Source organism: Epinephelus fuscoguttatus, linkage group LG1, assembly GCF_011397635.1.
Source record: "Epinephelus fuscoguttatus linkage group LG1, E.fuscoguttatus.final_Chr_v1".
Taxonomy (NCBI): Eukaryota; Metazoa; Chordata; class Actinopteri; order Perciformes; family Serranidae; genus Epinephelus; species Epinephelus fuscoguttatus.
Genome location: NC_064752.1, coordinates 46,020,787 through 46,036,680, shown reverse-complemented (window position 1 = coordinate 46,036,680; position 15,894 = coordinate 46,020,787). Strand labels below are relative to the sequence as shown.

The 15,894-nt window shown below is 40.0% G+C and overlaps 1 protein-coding gene across 21 annotated transcripts in view; it reads right to left on the bottom strand.

Moving 5' to 3' along the window:
• Positions 1-15,894, bottom strand: part of nfasca (neurofascin homolog (chicken) a) — a 203,796-nt gene that overhangs the window by 87,781 nt on the left and 100,121 nt on the right. For 19 of the 21 annotated variants that reach the window (XM_049566611.1, XM_049566691.1, XM_049566552.1 and 16 more), the window contains 2 exons: positions 15,631-15,694; positions 922-1,097 (listed from right to left, as the gene is read on the bottom strand). In XM_049566611.1, the coding sequence (XP_049422568.1) occupies positions 922-1,015 (94 nt within the window). In that variant the 5' untranslated portion in view covers positions 1,016-1,097; positions 15,631-15,694. The remainder of the gene's footprint in view (positions 1-921; positions 1,098-15,630; positions 15,695-15,894) is intronic. The other 2 variants (XM_049566862.1, XM_049566778.1) reach the window with 1 other exon arrangement.

Here is a 15,894-nt window from a genome sequence, read left to right as displayed (position 1 = left end):
TGAAATTAACATCATATTATGTATGTATGCTCTTATTGTAATGGCTCATCAACAGATGGAGACATGAAATACAAAACTTTTCAATTTATATGATATTCACTCATTGAGCTCACAATGAATGGATTTACAAAATGTGTCTCACTCGTGATAAATTCTAAAATTATCAGCCCTTTACAAAAGGGCTTGAAGCAATGACTTTTAGGCAAACCTGCACACAGCTCCTTGTTCTGTGTCAGCTTATGTCAACAGTATGCAGTTAAAAGAGTTTGTAAAAACCTGAGCTAAAAATGGTTGGCAGAATCTGACTCTTAGGGTTGCAACGGTATAAGATTTTCACAGTACGATAACCATCTCAGAAAATACCTCTGTTTCATCACATCATGGTATTAAAGAATTCATATTATCATCAGTCAGTATGACCCTTAAAGGAATGAAAATGGAAGAGTTATTGTTGGTTAAAAAAAAACCATTTTAACACTATAATTGAGACTTGAAACCATTTTGTAAATGGAAGTATGTGTAAGTCTCCCCTTAGAAAATAACTAAAAACAAGGGGAGAGTCTAAGTCCAATTGCATTTTTTTTCAATACTGTAGATAAAAAAATGCACACGGTTTGATAACTGTCAATTTATATATCATGGTATACCTTGAAACCTGTATATCGCTGCAACCCCACTGACACTGAATGGAACATAATAACTACCTTAATATTACCATTTGCTTGTCCAAAGTACTGTTTTCCAGACAGTGAGTCAGTGGGGCTGCAGCAATCCCAGCAGCACACATAAACCTGAGCCCTCTATCTCAGCCAGCTTCTTTGACTAAATAAACTGTGTCATAGTTTTTGGTGCAGCATTTGTATCACCATTTGCTGTAACATATTGCCTTAAAGTGGATTTGATGATTGCTGAGTGACTTACGGTCTTGTGGGACTTCAATTGGTGCTGCTTCGTGCCACAGTAGCAACAGTAATGACACAAGAGCCAGGGCCACATGGCCGCCCTGCCCCAACATCTCTCTCCCTCCGATTGGCCGGCCTCGTCCCTCGCCTCTCCTGACTGGCTAGGGCAGTTCTCCTGACAGCCGCGCCGAGGACCTACGAGCAAAGACCCAGAGACAGGGACAGATGGTTAGGATGAAGACAGTGTAGTAGACCACACTGTATATCTACAGTATGAACTGTCTGTGTGCGTAGGTAAGTGTGTAGCTGTGTTTATATTCTGGCATGAGATTGTGTGTCGTCTCTGGCCTACATTCACAGCTGAGTCCCTTTGTGGCTCCCTGGAGAGATCAGCCTAGAAACAAAGCCAAGGAGGAACTCTGTGGCACTGATTCTTGAAGTGGGATATGGCTTCAATCACAAGCTGCTTTACAGTAAAATGTTCCAATCATCTGCCCAGAAATGATGATTGATAATGTTGAGATGTGATTGATGGAATGATCCCAATGATACAGTGTCTTTGCTACAATGTACAATTGTAAGATCTTTTAACTTAAAGTTACAAAGGGATATTTATGGGCATTATAGGACTAGGAAATATATTATATTACTACTTATCATCTCACCATATATTGCACTTTAATGACAAGACATTTTGGCTCACAGATCTCATATATATGTGAATTCCCAAACTGAATTGATATACAGTATCTTCAATGCTAAATTCTTTGAGCATATGTTTTATTTCAAAATTTAAAAGGCAAAATCCATCCATCCATTTTCATCCACGTATCCAGGGCCAGGTCATGGGGCAGCAGGCTGAGCAAAGTACTCCAGACGCCATTCTCCCAAGCAATGCTTTTCAGCTCCGCCTGGGGCACCCTGAGGTGTTCCCAGGCCAGATAAGACATTTAATGTTGTTTAATTATGTTTTGGGTCTGCCCCGGAGCCTCCCACCAGTTACACATACCTTGAAAAGCTCTAACGGGAGGTGCCCAGGAGGCATCCTGGTCAGATGCTCAAATTACCTCAACTGACCCCTTTGGACACGAAGGAGTTCTACTCTGAGGTCCCTGTGAATGTCTGAGCTCCTCACCCTATCTTTAAGGCTGAGCCCAGCCACCCTACAGAGGAAACTTATTTCGGCCACTTGTATCCGCAATCTCATTCTTTTGGTTACTACCCAAAGCTCATGACCATAGGTGAGGGTTGGGACGTAGATGGATCAATCAATCAAAATCATTGCCCTCTTGCTCAGCTCCCTCTTCACCACAATAGTCCGGCGCTGCTGCCGCATCACTACAGACAGCGTGCTAAACCACCTTTCCATCTCACGCTCCATTCTACCCTTACTGATGAACAAGACCCCAAGTAATTGAACTCCTTTGCCTTGGGCAAAATGTAATTCTACAAAACTAAACATCACCATGGGAGCAAAGATGAATGTGTTCCCACTCATACCAAGCTTACAGCCCCGTTGCCAGAACAAAATATTGGAATTGTAGGTGTCTGCAAACCCTGGATATATTAAATCATCAAGATTTCTAAAGTGACGTAGTACATGAGCTGACTTTGTCTTTGGGAGGTGGAGAGGATGGTGGATGAGATGTCACCTAGGTGACATGCCTGCCAAGTTACAGACCACTGTTCAAACCAACACACAACAAAACCAGGGATTGTGCCCCCAAAACTATGTTTTTTCAGCCCAAACATGATCTTTCCTAACCACACCCAAGTAGTTTTTGTTCCTAAACCTAACCACATGTTAACCACAGCACTGTTGAGATGTAAAGTTTCAATGTATCCACTACAAAATAATGTAGAAATGTAACGTATCCGTGGTGTGCAAAAATGTACAATGCCAACATTTTTTTCTGGCAACTGGGTTGTTCCTTTGGCTTTTGCCTCATACCTCTTTCTGGCCTCAGCTACAATGATGGCACTGAGTGGTAAACCTGAATAGGTGCTTGAGACTGATCTCGCAGGAGCTTGTAGGCTGGTGAAAGCACAGACATTACATCCATGTTTTTCTAAAATCAGTGGTTTCAACCCTTCTTCCTGCCACATTATTCAGCAGCCAGCCCACAAGCCAAAGATTTCTAATTTACTCCCCACCACCTCCACATGACAGCCAGGTCTGTGTACTGGCAACCATGGCAGGACCACCTGCCCACTGTTAATCCCTGTCCCTCATGCTGCCATCCCCCACCAGGATCAATGCTTCACTCTGCTTCAAATCACACCACAGCTCAAAGCTATGACAACAGGATCAATTTTTAAAAAAGAAAAAAAAACAGGTGGGAGTGTGGGGGTGGGTGTTTACCATAAGGTTGCCATTTCGTATCTCCTGGAAAATATGGGAAAATGAGGGCAGTGAATATGACATAACATAAAGGACAGCTGAGGTGCTGAGGAGGGCTGAGACTGCACTGGGCACCACCAGGCCACTGTATGAATAAACAAAGAAGACTGAAGTTGTATCCCTTAATTTAAATGTTTAATATAGTTACAATTACCTCAACGGTTATTATTCTATTAGTATGGTTCCAAAAATAATACATCAATATAATTAACTCATTGTAGTAATTACAGCAAGACTATTAAATCTTTGAAAGAGGAAACATTAGTCCTCCTTTTATAAATGAAATGCACAAGCAATTAAACGCACCTTCACTCAATACAGTATAGGGTTTTACTGCTACAGCTTCACTTGGTGTGGTATGAGCAGTAGCTAATGGTGGATAATCGGTGTTGAACCTGTGCCATTTGTATGATGTACCTCTTTAAAATTAAACTTCATTTTTTTTTATCTTTTTTCCCCAGCGTTGTATCTAATAACACGTGTTTACTGTAACTATTCAAAATGTGTAGAGGTCAGTTTCAGGCTGTTTTATTTATTTCTACATCATGTCTCTCAGTGGAAGATGGGCCATATGAGTAACTGAGTTTTTAGTCTAGCATTAGCAAATACACGAAATGTAGCCACATGCTTTTAGTATGAGAACACTAAGCACCTTCAAGTAGTTTAGCAAAACTATCATTGGAAAAAAAAAATGACAGGAGTGACTTTTGGTCTTCCCATGGCCTTCAGAGGACTCAAATGATACTACCTCCTGTTGATCACGTGACTTGTGTAATGTTCCAATTTTTTTATTTAAATTTCTAATTATCATATTTCATGGTGAAGTGTAGTGTTATAGAGTGGGGCTAAAATAATAATTATTATTATTTTAAGTGTTGTAGGTAGTTTTTATTGAGGTTTTACAATATGTATCAAGAGACACCTTGCTTGATAATATGTATAATATGTATTATACTAAAACTTTGAATGCATAAATATGCATGCAATGTCCTGTGCACTGCTGTAAAGAGCCCTTTGTTGACTTAAAACAACTTTTCTCTACTACTACTGTGCTACTATTACACAGAGGTTTGGTCTCATGTTTTAGCATTTACCTTTTATTTATTTTATTTTTCTTTTTTAGCATCTGTTCATGAGGATGAAAATTAGCCTTCAATGTCACTTGGGCTGATTTACAGATTTTTTTTTCTGTTTTATGTTGATAAAGCTATCCAGCAAAATTACAAAAACTCCCTTAGAAAAGCTAAAATGATAAAACAAACAAACAAACAAATGTTTTGATTATTTACTAATGCTTTACCGTACAATAATCAGCATGAAGCATATTAGCACTGTGGAGTTACATTAGAAGAAGTCTATGATAATGCTATTTCCTGATGATCATACAAACTGTTTTGCTCACAAATTGATCCAAATCAGCCTTTTTTTACTTTAATTTTGGAGCTGTGAAATAACAGACTGATTTCACAACAGAGGGGACACAACAGCTTTTTGGCCTCGGGGCAGTAGTCAGATTTCACCCAAAACCTGCAAACACCTACCCTACACACACACACACACACACACACACACACACACACATTATGCATAAACCATCTGGTGGTATGTCAGTCCAACACTATCCAACTAAATAGCTAATCTGCCCCTAGGGAGCTACTACCCCAGCATAGGCTGGCATGAGGTGCCAATCACACACACACACACACACACACACACACACACACACACACCATGCATGGCTGCAGATGCACGGGGAAGTACAGTACATGGTCACACATGAATGAAGACGCACCCCGACACACCCTCATCCCGCTCAGCGCACGTGCGCGCGCGCACACACACACACACACACACACACACACACATCTCTGTAGCCCAGCTGTTATGAAACCTGAACCAGCATCACCCCATCTCTGTTAATTACTGAACTCTTTTTAGAAGATACAGACACACACACACACACACACACACACACACACACACACACACCAAAGCACACCAGAGGAGAAGAACAGTAAAAGGAAGGGATTAGGGAAAGAGCATGCCACACAATCCACTATGAGCCTTAAAACAGAAATCTGCTTTGAATTGCAGATCTGTTCCCAGCAGAGAAGTCACAGAGAGAGAAATCAAGATAAAGAGGGAAGACAGAGGGAGAGAGAGACATGGACATAAAAGAAAGAGAATGGCAGTGAAAGCTCTGAAATAGGTCAGTGTTTCTTCCCACATGTGGAACCTTCTCTACACACTGCAGTGCATTATAAATGACGGCACACAGTGATACTCTGAGGCTGAGCGCACATGCAGGCGAGAAAAAAGGGTCAATGAACGTCATATACTACATACTACACATTACCTCACATGGCAGTGGAGAATAGCATGTATACTGCTGGCTGCTAAAACCTGGGACCTATTTTACAAAACTGATATCCAACTATTTTTACAATCTAATCACAAATGTTGGCAGAATCCTGCTTCACAAATAACATATTAATATTGCAAATAGTTTTTCAAGCCCAGAATTAGCTGCCTTCTAATTAGACAAATTCAACAGGATAAAATGGGGGTATGTTGTGCTCAACATCTGTTTTCTTTCCCGGTGCCCCAATAGAGGGTTATCATGCAGGCATTAGACTTTGCCAGGAGGTGGATGGTGGAAGTGGCAGACAACGCCAATGGTATTAGAGATCACAGACTGCATAAAAAATGGAAGAGGCCACCCTGATGTCACCCATTGGTTTGTGGACTGCTGTTTTAAAGCCCCAAATTCGGTATTTTGGCTGATAGCCTGTCACTCAAAGTGACCAAGCCCGTAATTATGTATAATTTAAGCCTTAAAAAAAGAAACCAGGTGAGTTATATAAATATTCACCCCTATACAGTTGTCATGAAGGGGGAAATTTGCCACAGAGACCAAGACCTTTTTTTTTGTAGTAGGCTGTAAACATGTTTATTTCTGCTGTAAGGTTGCCAGCCTCAAGAGGCCATAAGAGGGACTGCAGTTTTTGGCACTTCCATATTGGCTTCATTTCTCAGCCCCAGAAGCTGTCGCTTAGAGGAGACATGTGGTTGTCTACACTCTTCACTAATGCTGGGTTCACTTTTAATGTGAAGCAAATTTTAGCTTTTGTCATCTGTGCTAACAGTTCTACTGAGGAAGGCAGCTAACGACTAACTTGGTTCATAGTAAACCACTACCAATAGCTGAAATCAAATAATGTGAACATGGAGGCTCCATTCCCGGGACAATCTTGTACCAAACAAACTTAAATTAGCTCAACAAAATAGCATATACGAGTCACAGATACATACTTTCAGAACTTACCATGTAGTCCTATGGCTTCATTCACTAATTTTAATTCAAATTTAATTCAGAACTCCCTCGTTTTTTGTTCAGATTCTGTACAGTACTGAGAATGGGCCCTTTTACACTGCCTCTTCAATGCAGGCATTTCCTACCATTATGCTGTCTTACTGTTCTGTTTAAAAGGTACAATCACTGAATGAGGGGAACAGAGATGTCTCACCCTTAAGCCAGCATCAGAGGAAGTAACAGTGCAGAAATGATGTCTGTATAAATGGAACAGCCAGCAAGATAGGATCCTGGGCTGCAAAGGTGTGACATTTGATGACATGTTATGCCTTCCCTCGCTGGGAGATTTAAAAAGTAGCTGATAGCAGTTAGCAGCTAAGTACAGCAGGTAAAAATGTCCGCAAACTGGGAAAACAACGAACTCCAGAAGCTCCCTCCCCTCTGAGCAGAGGATGAGATCAGCCGCCATATGACAGGGACAGTAAAAGATTGTTACTGCCATATTATGCCATTGTTATAGTTTATAAAGCACTGCCAACGTGTATGTTATATGTCACACTAGAGGCCAAAACTTGTGTTACATGTCACTCCCATCACGCCTCTTTTGATTTCACAATGATGGCAATCTGTTTAAAATCACACACTGAAGCAGCAAGATGCTGACATTGTTTGGTTCTGTGTAAAAATGTAAAGGAAGCATGAACAAAGGATTTCGTAGCAGCTATATGGCCTGATCTCTGTATAAAGGGGGGCTGTTGAGTCATAGAGCTATGTGTGTCTACAGACAGCAACAATAAGTTTGTTCTTAGGAAAATCTATACAAGATCTCAATGCTGATGGGCTTTAGTGACACAGCATCATGCAAAGTTCTCGCACTAGTTGAAAAAGTTCATCTTACACAAATACACAAATGGCGCATTTTTCGGGTGTTCCTGTCATTTGTATTGCCTGGTGTGAAGTTGCATCTTTTGATTGAAATATCTTTGTATGTGAATGCCCCGCGAAAAACACATTCAGTGTAAATACATCATAAAACCAAGAACCAAATAGCACTATACCAAAATCAGGAGGACACTGGAGTTAACACTTGTTTTCAATCTGGCATTCTTGCAAAGCCTTGCTTGGTGTCAGTCACAAAAAAATGGTTGTGGCCCTGATCATGGCAGTGGCTCCAAAAAGTGGAGGATCAATGTGCAGGTCAAAGGTGTCACAGGATAGTGTAGGGGACACAAACATTCATGCACAAGTGCTGTACAGAGCTGGTGGGTTTGGTTTAGCTTGCTGCTCTGACAGTATGGTAGTGTACTAGATTGTAGGTTGTTTCACATTTCTAGTTGACACAGTTTGGTTTACACATGCTGGGAGACAGATACACACACACACACACACACACACACACACACACACACTAGGTGACCTAAAAGACTAGCTGATACACAACCAGGTCAGAGTTACCTTGGTTTAGCCTGAGGTCCATGACCTTAGGCACACATTATCATCACACACACAAACACACACTGAGTACTTCTCCTAACATTACATCAAAGGGTGCATCACAGAAGCCATTAGACAAATGGATGCAATTTCGTCTGGCCTCTCCTTCTGTGTCCTGTGCTACAGGCTCTAACAGAAACAGACTGGCCTGTTGCAGGCTATTTCTAAAATTAACATGTTAATTTGTGCTATGTGTATATAGTGTTTTGTGTATCAGTGAGCACTGCTTAGTGACCTTCCATGAGTTTGGCTAGAAGCACGCTCAAAGTGCAAATCATGACACAGAGCTTTAAAAAAAAAAACATGTTAACCTACTTCTAGAAATGAGACAGCTAAGACAACTGTTCTTCAAATATTATACAACTTCTTCATGTATTTCAAATGAGAGTGGACCAATGATATCTGATCATAAATGTAAGATAATACATTTCCCAGTCTTGTGAGGACAAATGGAGACTAAATCCATTCATCTTAAGACTAATTTTCTTATCACAGCCCTCATATGTTTTATTTGTCCTAAAAGAGGGAATTTAAAATGCAAGAGCTAAACAATCCCTAACCATCAAATAAACTGTGAATGAAAGCATGATAAGCATAACTGTTATAGCTACAAATACAAGGCAATGTAGATCACATATTGAAGACAATGGAGTACACTGTAGACTTCTAGTCTAGTCTAGAGACTAGTCTTTAAACATAATGGACAGATGGATCTTTAATTGTCTTATTTTTGTCTTTTATTGTCATCATTTCCTTTAGCTGTGTGCAATCACACATTAAGTTCATTGTTGTGTTTCCTCTTTGTTCATGCAGACAGTGCATTCCTATTCAGCTATGCCCATCCCCAACACAGTACACACAAACACTCACACAGCCAACTGCCGCTATCCCATTGTTTCCATTACTGTGAGATTCCATTAGACTCGATTTGGATATTGCTGGGTGCTAATGGTGCTCTACTGGCACAAACACAATGGGTAACGAGCTGAGGAGGTGAAATGACTAGAATTTGAGTGTGTATTTTAGTGTGTGTATATGTGTATGTAAACATGTCCTAAAACTGGAGAATCCCTCATTTCACACTTGAATTCCATTTAATGATTTTGCATGTAATTATGCTTGTAGAGTACACATGAATTTTAATGCCCACGCAGATAAACAAGGCAAGTTTGTATCCATGTGTGTACATGAATGCTTGTGTTTGTCTGTGCACACCTTATCCTTGTTCTGCTTTGTAATAGCTTACGTTTAGGCTTTGCTACTTCTATTTCCTAACTGCAGTTTTCAACTCCCTGAAAAGTAAACACCGTGATTCTGTCACTTAATGCAAAAAGAATATATAAAAAATGGGACAAGTCAACTGGCAACATATCCTTATAAGACAGTTTGTAGAGAGGATTTCCGCACACTTACATCTGTGCAATACTTCACTTTATGATATCCTAAGAAAATGCACACACAACAGATCATATAATTTGCTCCCCACAAACGATTTTAGGTGCTTTATATTAAGTTCTGTACATAAACCTAAACATAAAGGTACAAGTTTTAGGTTTGAGAAGAGAAACATGGTGAGGACGTACCTTAAAATGATTCAGAGATCACTCAAAAGTTCCCACAGTTCTGAACACCTGTCTCCTGCTGAAAGTCCTGGGGGTAAGTCCTGTGATATGTGACCCATCCACCACCGCAATCTACATCCTTGAGGGACTAGTTCCTTAATCATTCCTGTCAGTGCATTGGTCAGGTGACTAAAGCCTTCCCAAATACATGGGTTAGACAATAAATATGTCATGATCCTGGGTTTGTTTGGATTCTGTTGTCCTGTGGACTTTGTTTGAGAGTTTTCTGTTTGTGTCTTGTTTCATGTTGTTGATTCATGTTTAATCTACTTCCTGTTTTATGCGTTATTCCTGTGCTCATTCCTGTTCATCATGTTTTTCCTGATTGGTTTTTATTCTGTTTTCGTTTGGGCTTTGAGTTGCATGCCTATACTGAATGTTTTCCATCGGCTACATTAAAGCTCACTTCTTTTTTTAGAAACTCAGACTGTCTGTTGGTTTGTATTTGGGTCCTCCTCTGAACTGACACATGACAAAATACTGACTCATGATTGCATGGGATATGCATGAATTTTGGTCCAGTACTTTTTTAGGAAAACATAAACATAAAAAAAGTCCATAAAAAGCCTGCAATTGGAAGTTCATATTTGTAACTTGACCATCAAAAATGTGTTTTTTGCAAATAATTTATCTATTGGACAAGAGCACTGCACTTATCGTGTATGTCCACCATTATTGCCAATGGGCAAACTGCAAAAATCATGGGTTTACAGGCATCCAAAAATTTAGTCTTTACACTGATTATGTAATTATTCCTTCATTTCAGGTCCTTTACTTATCACTACAAGAATGCTTTGCTGTTGTAACATACTCTGTCAGAGCAAACTATTTGGCACAAGGATCAGTTCATTTGTAGTGATTCAGATCTGAGACAGTTATGAGGCATTTATGTCAATTTTCATTATTTTCAAGGGGAAATCATTCCTACAGGATAAACCATGAACAGCACAAACTATTTGTCAACTTTGTACAAAAGTTTCAATAATAGTATGGATTTTTTGAAGTGGGCTGTATGAGATACTTATGCATAGTCAGTGTATTACCTATAGTAAATGGTGGTCGGCACACCCCCATTGGAGCAGCACATAGTACCACAACAGAAGCTGTGCAATGTACTGCTGTGGACGGGGGCAGCATCAAATCATATTTTAGACACCGAAAAAATGTCAATATCAGTTTAAGCTATATTTAGAATGTTTACCTCTACCTTAGAGAGTCCTTCCAATGGGGAACTGAAGCCAATATCTTTTCTCTCTTTAAAGCCACCAGACTCCTTTGATAAATACAGTAATTTTACCTTGCAGAAAACAGGATTTTCTGGTCTACTGCTTCTTCCATGGGTGAGTTACTTAGGCCCAATCCCAATACCCCCCTTTGACCACTACCCCTTAGCCCTTGGCCCTACCCCAAGCCCCTGCCCACTAACCCTTGGCCCTCGAAATGAAGCAACAAGGGGTAGGGGTTGAAATCTTTCCCTAGGAACTGGGACACCACTCACTATGCCACCGCGTCGGTTACGTTCAGGCATAAGATAAGATAAGATAAGATAAGATAAAATAAGATAAGATAAGATAAGATAAGATACACCTTTATTGATCCCACAATTGAGAAATTCCAGTGTTACAGCAGTCAAGGGTAAAAAGTCAAATTAAAGATTTCAATATTTAAAAACTTAAAAAACTAGGCATGCAGAAAAAAGTACAAAAAATACAAGAAACAGCAATTAATAATAATAATAATAATAATAATAATAATAATAATAATAATAATAATAATAATAATGAGCAGTGAGCAATGGATTAAAGTGAACATATTTAGTGCAAAGTGAATATTGAAATACATAACTATTTTAAACAGGAAGCTGTGAGCCATCTACATTTCCAACCGGCATCTACAATGGAGTCTCCAGTTGAGTTCATCGTATCGATTGCGCAGTGGCGATTGCTCTAAGACTGCAAGGGAAGCAGCTTCCCCTAAAATGTCAAAAAATAAGTGGTCAAATGTGTACTGTTGTGTTTACATTTCATTAACTAAATATGCACTAGAACTCGTTCAACTTTTGTTCAGAATCAGCTATTTATCACAGGTAACTGACGTGACTTTCTTCTCATTCATTCCCGTAGTGCCACAGTGCATTAAACAGTGGAAGCTCAGCGTCCAAAGACTTCAGTGGGGAAGCATAGAGTGGGTTGTTCCACTGCAGCGAAACTAGTCATTGGATAAATGCTTGGTTTTGTCCCGCCCATCGGGTCTATGGGGCAGTGGGCTGGCCTCGGCTGGCCTGGACGCGAGGCTTCTGCATGATGATTGGATGATCTGTCTGAGGCTGAATCCCTTTTTGATTGACAGCGAAATGAGCGAATCAGCGATCTTGAAATATAAACCACCACCGGAGCATTTTTCAACTTTCATTCCATAGTTCCGAGTTGATCTGGAGACTTTTCCAATCTTCTTAGTGACTTTTTCCTTGTTAAAAATGACTAGCGACAAATCTAGCATCTTTTTCTGGTGTTATTGGAGACTGTACTTGTGTTTGGAGACCCTGACTTCTGTTGCTCTGTAGTTACTGTCCCCAACGAGCAGCGGGTGCTGCTGTGAGCCCCTCCACCGTCCCAAAGCATTCACAGGCAGTAACACTAGCCTCGCGCAGCAGCCCCAGAGGGTAGAATTTACGTATAAATTAACGGACACATTTTATGATGTAGGCCGAAAATGAGCTTCCCCTCCTTGAAAGAACAGGAGCCGCCACTGCGATCACGTTTGCATTATGCATCATGCTTCCTTTGATGAACGACAGACAACAGGGGACTTCTGCTCGCTAGATAGCTAGCTAACCAGCCAACATATTGGGACTGGCCCTTAGTGTTATTGTGTGACTTTTATTGGTGTTTTAAAGGATTAAGTTGGAATCACCAAAGTCACACAATAATACAAACTAACTAACAGATAAAACCAGTAACTATCTTGTAGTACAGGGGGAGTTGCTGGTTCGTTACTATATTTGGCAAAGGGGTCTGGTGGCTTTTAAGGGAGCATAAACTGATATGATGGTAATCACTGTCTGACGGCAAAGTAAATCTGTGAAAATATTCTAAATATAGCGTACACTTTAACTCACAATGATTATTGCATTTATTCTTATAAGATGGCTAAAATACGTTTTGCTGCTGCCCTCATCCACAGCAGTACATTGCTCTGCTTCTGTGGTAGTTCTTCTGCCTGCCTGGGGGTGTGACATCACCATCAAAAAATCAGGGCTATCCCTTTAATTGTTGGTGGAGGGCCACATAATTAACAGTTAATCGATACTGTTCCCCACTTATTAATGTGACACACAGTACATTTAATCCCACTTCTTATACATTATAAATTCACTGCATGTAGTATATAAAGTGAATGTAGGTCATACAGATCTATGCTACTAGAAGTTAGCATGATGAAAAGGAAGGCAGTTAAGACGTAAGTCTGGGTGGATTTTTTTCATGTAAACCCTCTTTCCCTCTTGCTGAAAAGCTCGTTCTAAATACAAATCCTGAACATTTCTCCCCTGTTTTTTATTGCTCTGAGACAGTGGCAAAGCTGGAGGCAAAACACACATTATCTGTCCCCCCAGCCATTTCTCTGACCTCCATATATACCACCACCACCACTACCACGGCATCACCAATTCTGTTGTACAAACGCCCCAAAAATAGCCCTACATCCATCACACACAATTACCCTCAGCAACACAGTACTCTCATAGCTGCTGGGAGCCCTGCTCACACATAAATAAATACTGTATGTATAAACAAGCCAGCAGTCAAAGGAAATCACAAACTAGTAAGCAACTGCACAAAGGTAATACATACATAAGGCCTATTCGCACAGGAGTAGTATTTCCTGTGGACCTCTAGTCTAATTGTGGAGGTCGTCTGTGATCTTAATCCACCATGTCCATAATTTGTCAAGTAAAACCTCCACCGCAAATGACCTACCATATTTTGCCATACACACAGGTCATGTGATAATATTAGTCCTATACAAATCAGCATTACGGTGATTTGGGGTCATATGCAGGTTTTTTGTTTTATCTGTTCCCCTGTTCTGCCTCTTTCCCGGTCGAGAATTTTGGGGACTGTGTAAGCAGTTGTGAATGAAAATTTGACAGCATTTTGGGTGCAGGAGGCTTATCTCAGTACACAACATAGAGACCCATTCACAATAAAAGCAAGCTTGAATCCATCTAAAGAGTGAAATTTCCAAAGATGATGGGATGACGAGACAGATAAGGTGAAAACATGTTTGTGTAACTCACATTAAAAAAAGAAAAGAAAAGGAGGTTAACACTGTACATCTACACTAGTGGTGCTGTGTAGTGTTTTTTTTTATGGGGCAGGTCATTTCTAAATCACATTAGGTCCTCTTGTAATACTAGTACCGTGTGAATAGAGCTATACCATGACACCAGTGTTTCATTCTCTTCCTGTTAGCTGGTGTCCCTTCCCCACTGAAATCACATCCACTTACACAAAAATCATGGATAGACATTTAACAGCACACCCTTCTGCAGGCAGGAAATGTTAAAGGCAAAAGAAGAATCAGCCATCAGCAAGCCATGTCAACAACTTAAAATGAGGTTAAGTTTAATATTCACCAGCTGAATATTTATAGGAGCTGGGTGATTGGACATTAAGCTGTGATTTTCAGATGATGTGGTTTTGTAAAGGCTCTTTTCTGATAAGTCAGAGGTAAGGAGGAGCACGAATTATTTACTTGTGCAGGTCACAATTATGTAGGCTACTTTTTGTACCATGTGGGCAGTTTCTATCAATAAAACATTAGGATAAATTCCCATAAATCTGCAGCTCCTCTCACTTGAGTAGTGACACTCAGTGACTGATGACTTATAAATGGTGAATGGACCTGCACTTGTATAACACCTTTCTAGTTTTCTGTAAACACAAAGAGCTTTTACACTACATGTCACATTTACAGTACCCATTCTCTAACACATTCATACGCTGGTGGTGGCTGAGACTACCATACAAGATGATACTTTCTAGTCAGTTAAACATTCACGTGAGCCCTTTGGAGTTTGATATCTTGACTGGAGGAGTCGGGGATAGAATAGTCCAGTTAGAGGACAACCTGCCTCCTCCAATAATGACTGATAACTGATGACCAACAAAACCAAATGTCATTTCAGTTTATCACAACTAAGTAAAAACTCTTTTTTCCTATTCCAATTATTATTCTGTCACGGCTGTGTGCACCAAAATTCATACATATCCCATGTAATGATGGGCCAATTTGTGCATAACCCATGTATTTTGGAAAGCTGCAATCACATGGCTATTGTGTAAAGAAGATAAAGAGAGAGGCAGTCCCGAGCTGGCCCTTGGAGACCTTACTTTTATAAACCTAACCTCCGTAACTTTATGTTCATTATGTAAGATTACGTTAAGGACCTAACATCATTTCATGGGGCACTATTCCGTAGGATATCATACGAACTGTTGTCTGTGGGCATTTTCATAGGATATGATATGAACTGCTGTATGAGGAAAAACTGTTATAAATTTGCTCCTATAACTAAAAAACCTTTGGCATGTAATTTAACATTATTTAAGAGACTTTTATTCCCAATATTTTTCAGTACAATTAGTTTGCCCTAATTAAACTGATTAAGACCAACTTCTATATGCATGTATGTCTACATAACTGTACATATAAATACACACACACACACACACACACACACACACACACACACACACACACACACAAAACCCTGTCCTAAATGAGAAATTAGGCTATTTACCTGACGATTAGGCAGCTAGTGAACTCTGTACAGTCCATTCTTGTGAATACTCATGTCTAATGTGCAGCACTGATTGAACAGAAACACTGACTTACGTTCACTGATGTGGACAATTAGTTTCTGTCTGTCCACCCACTCTGTCGTGACCACTCAAAAGACCTGATGAGACACAAAGACAACAAATAAACAATACAATAACCTCTTGAGTCCTCTTCAACAAACAAATGACCACACACAGTTTCTTTATCACTTTAAACAGGAAGCATCACACCAGAGTTAAACAGATATGGAAGCCATGTACGCTAATAAATTATTCCAAACAAGCAATATCTGAGGTTACTCTGACTGGACCCACTGAC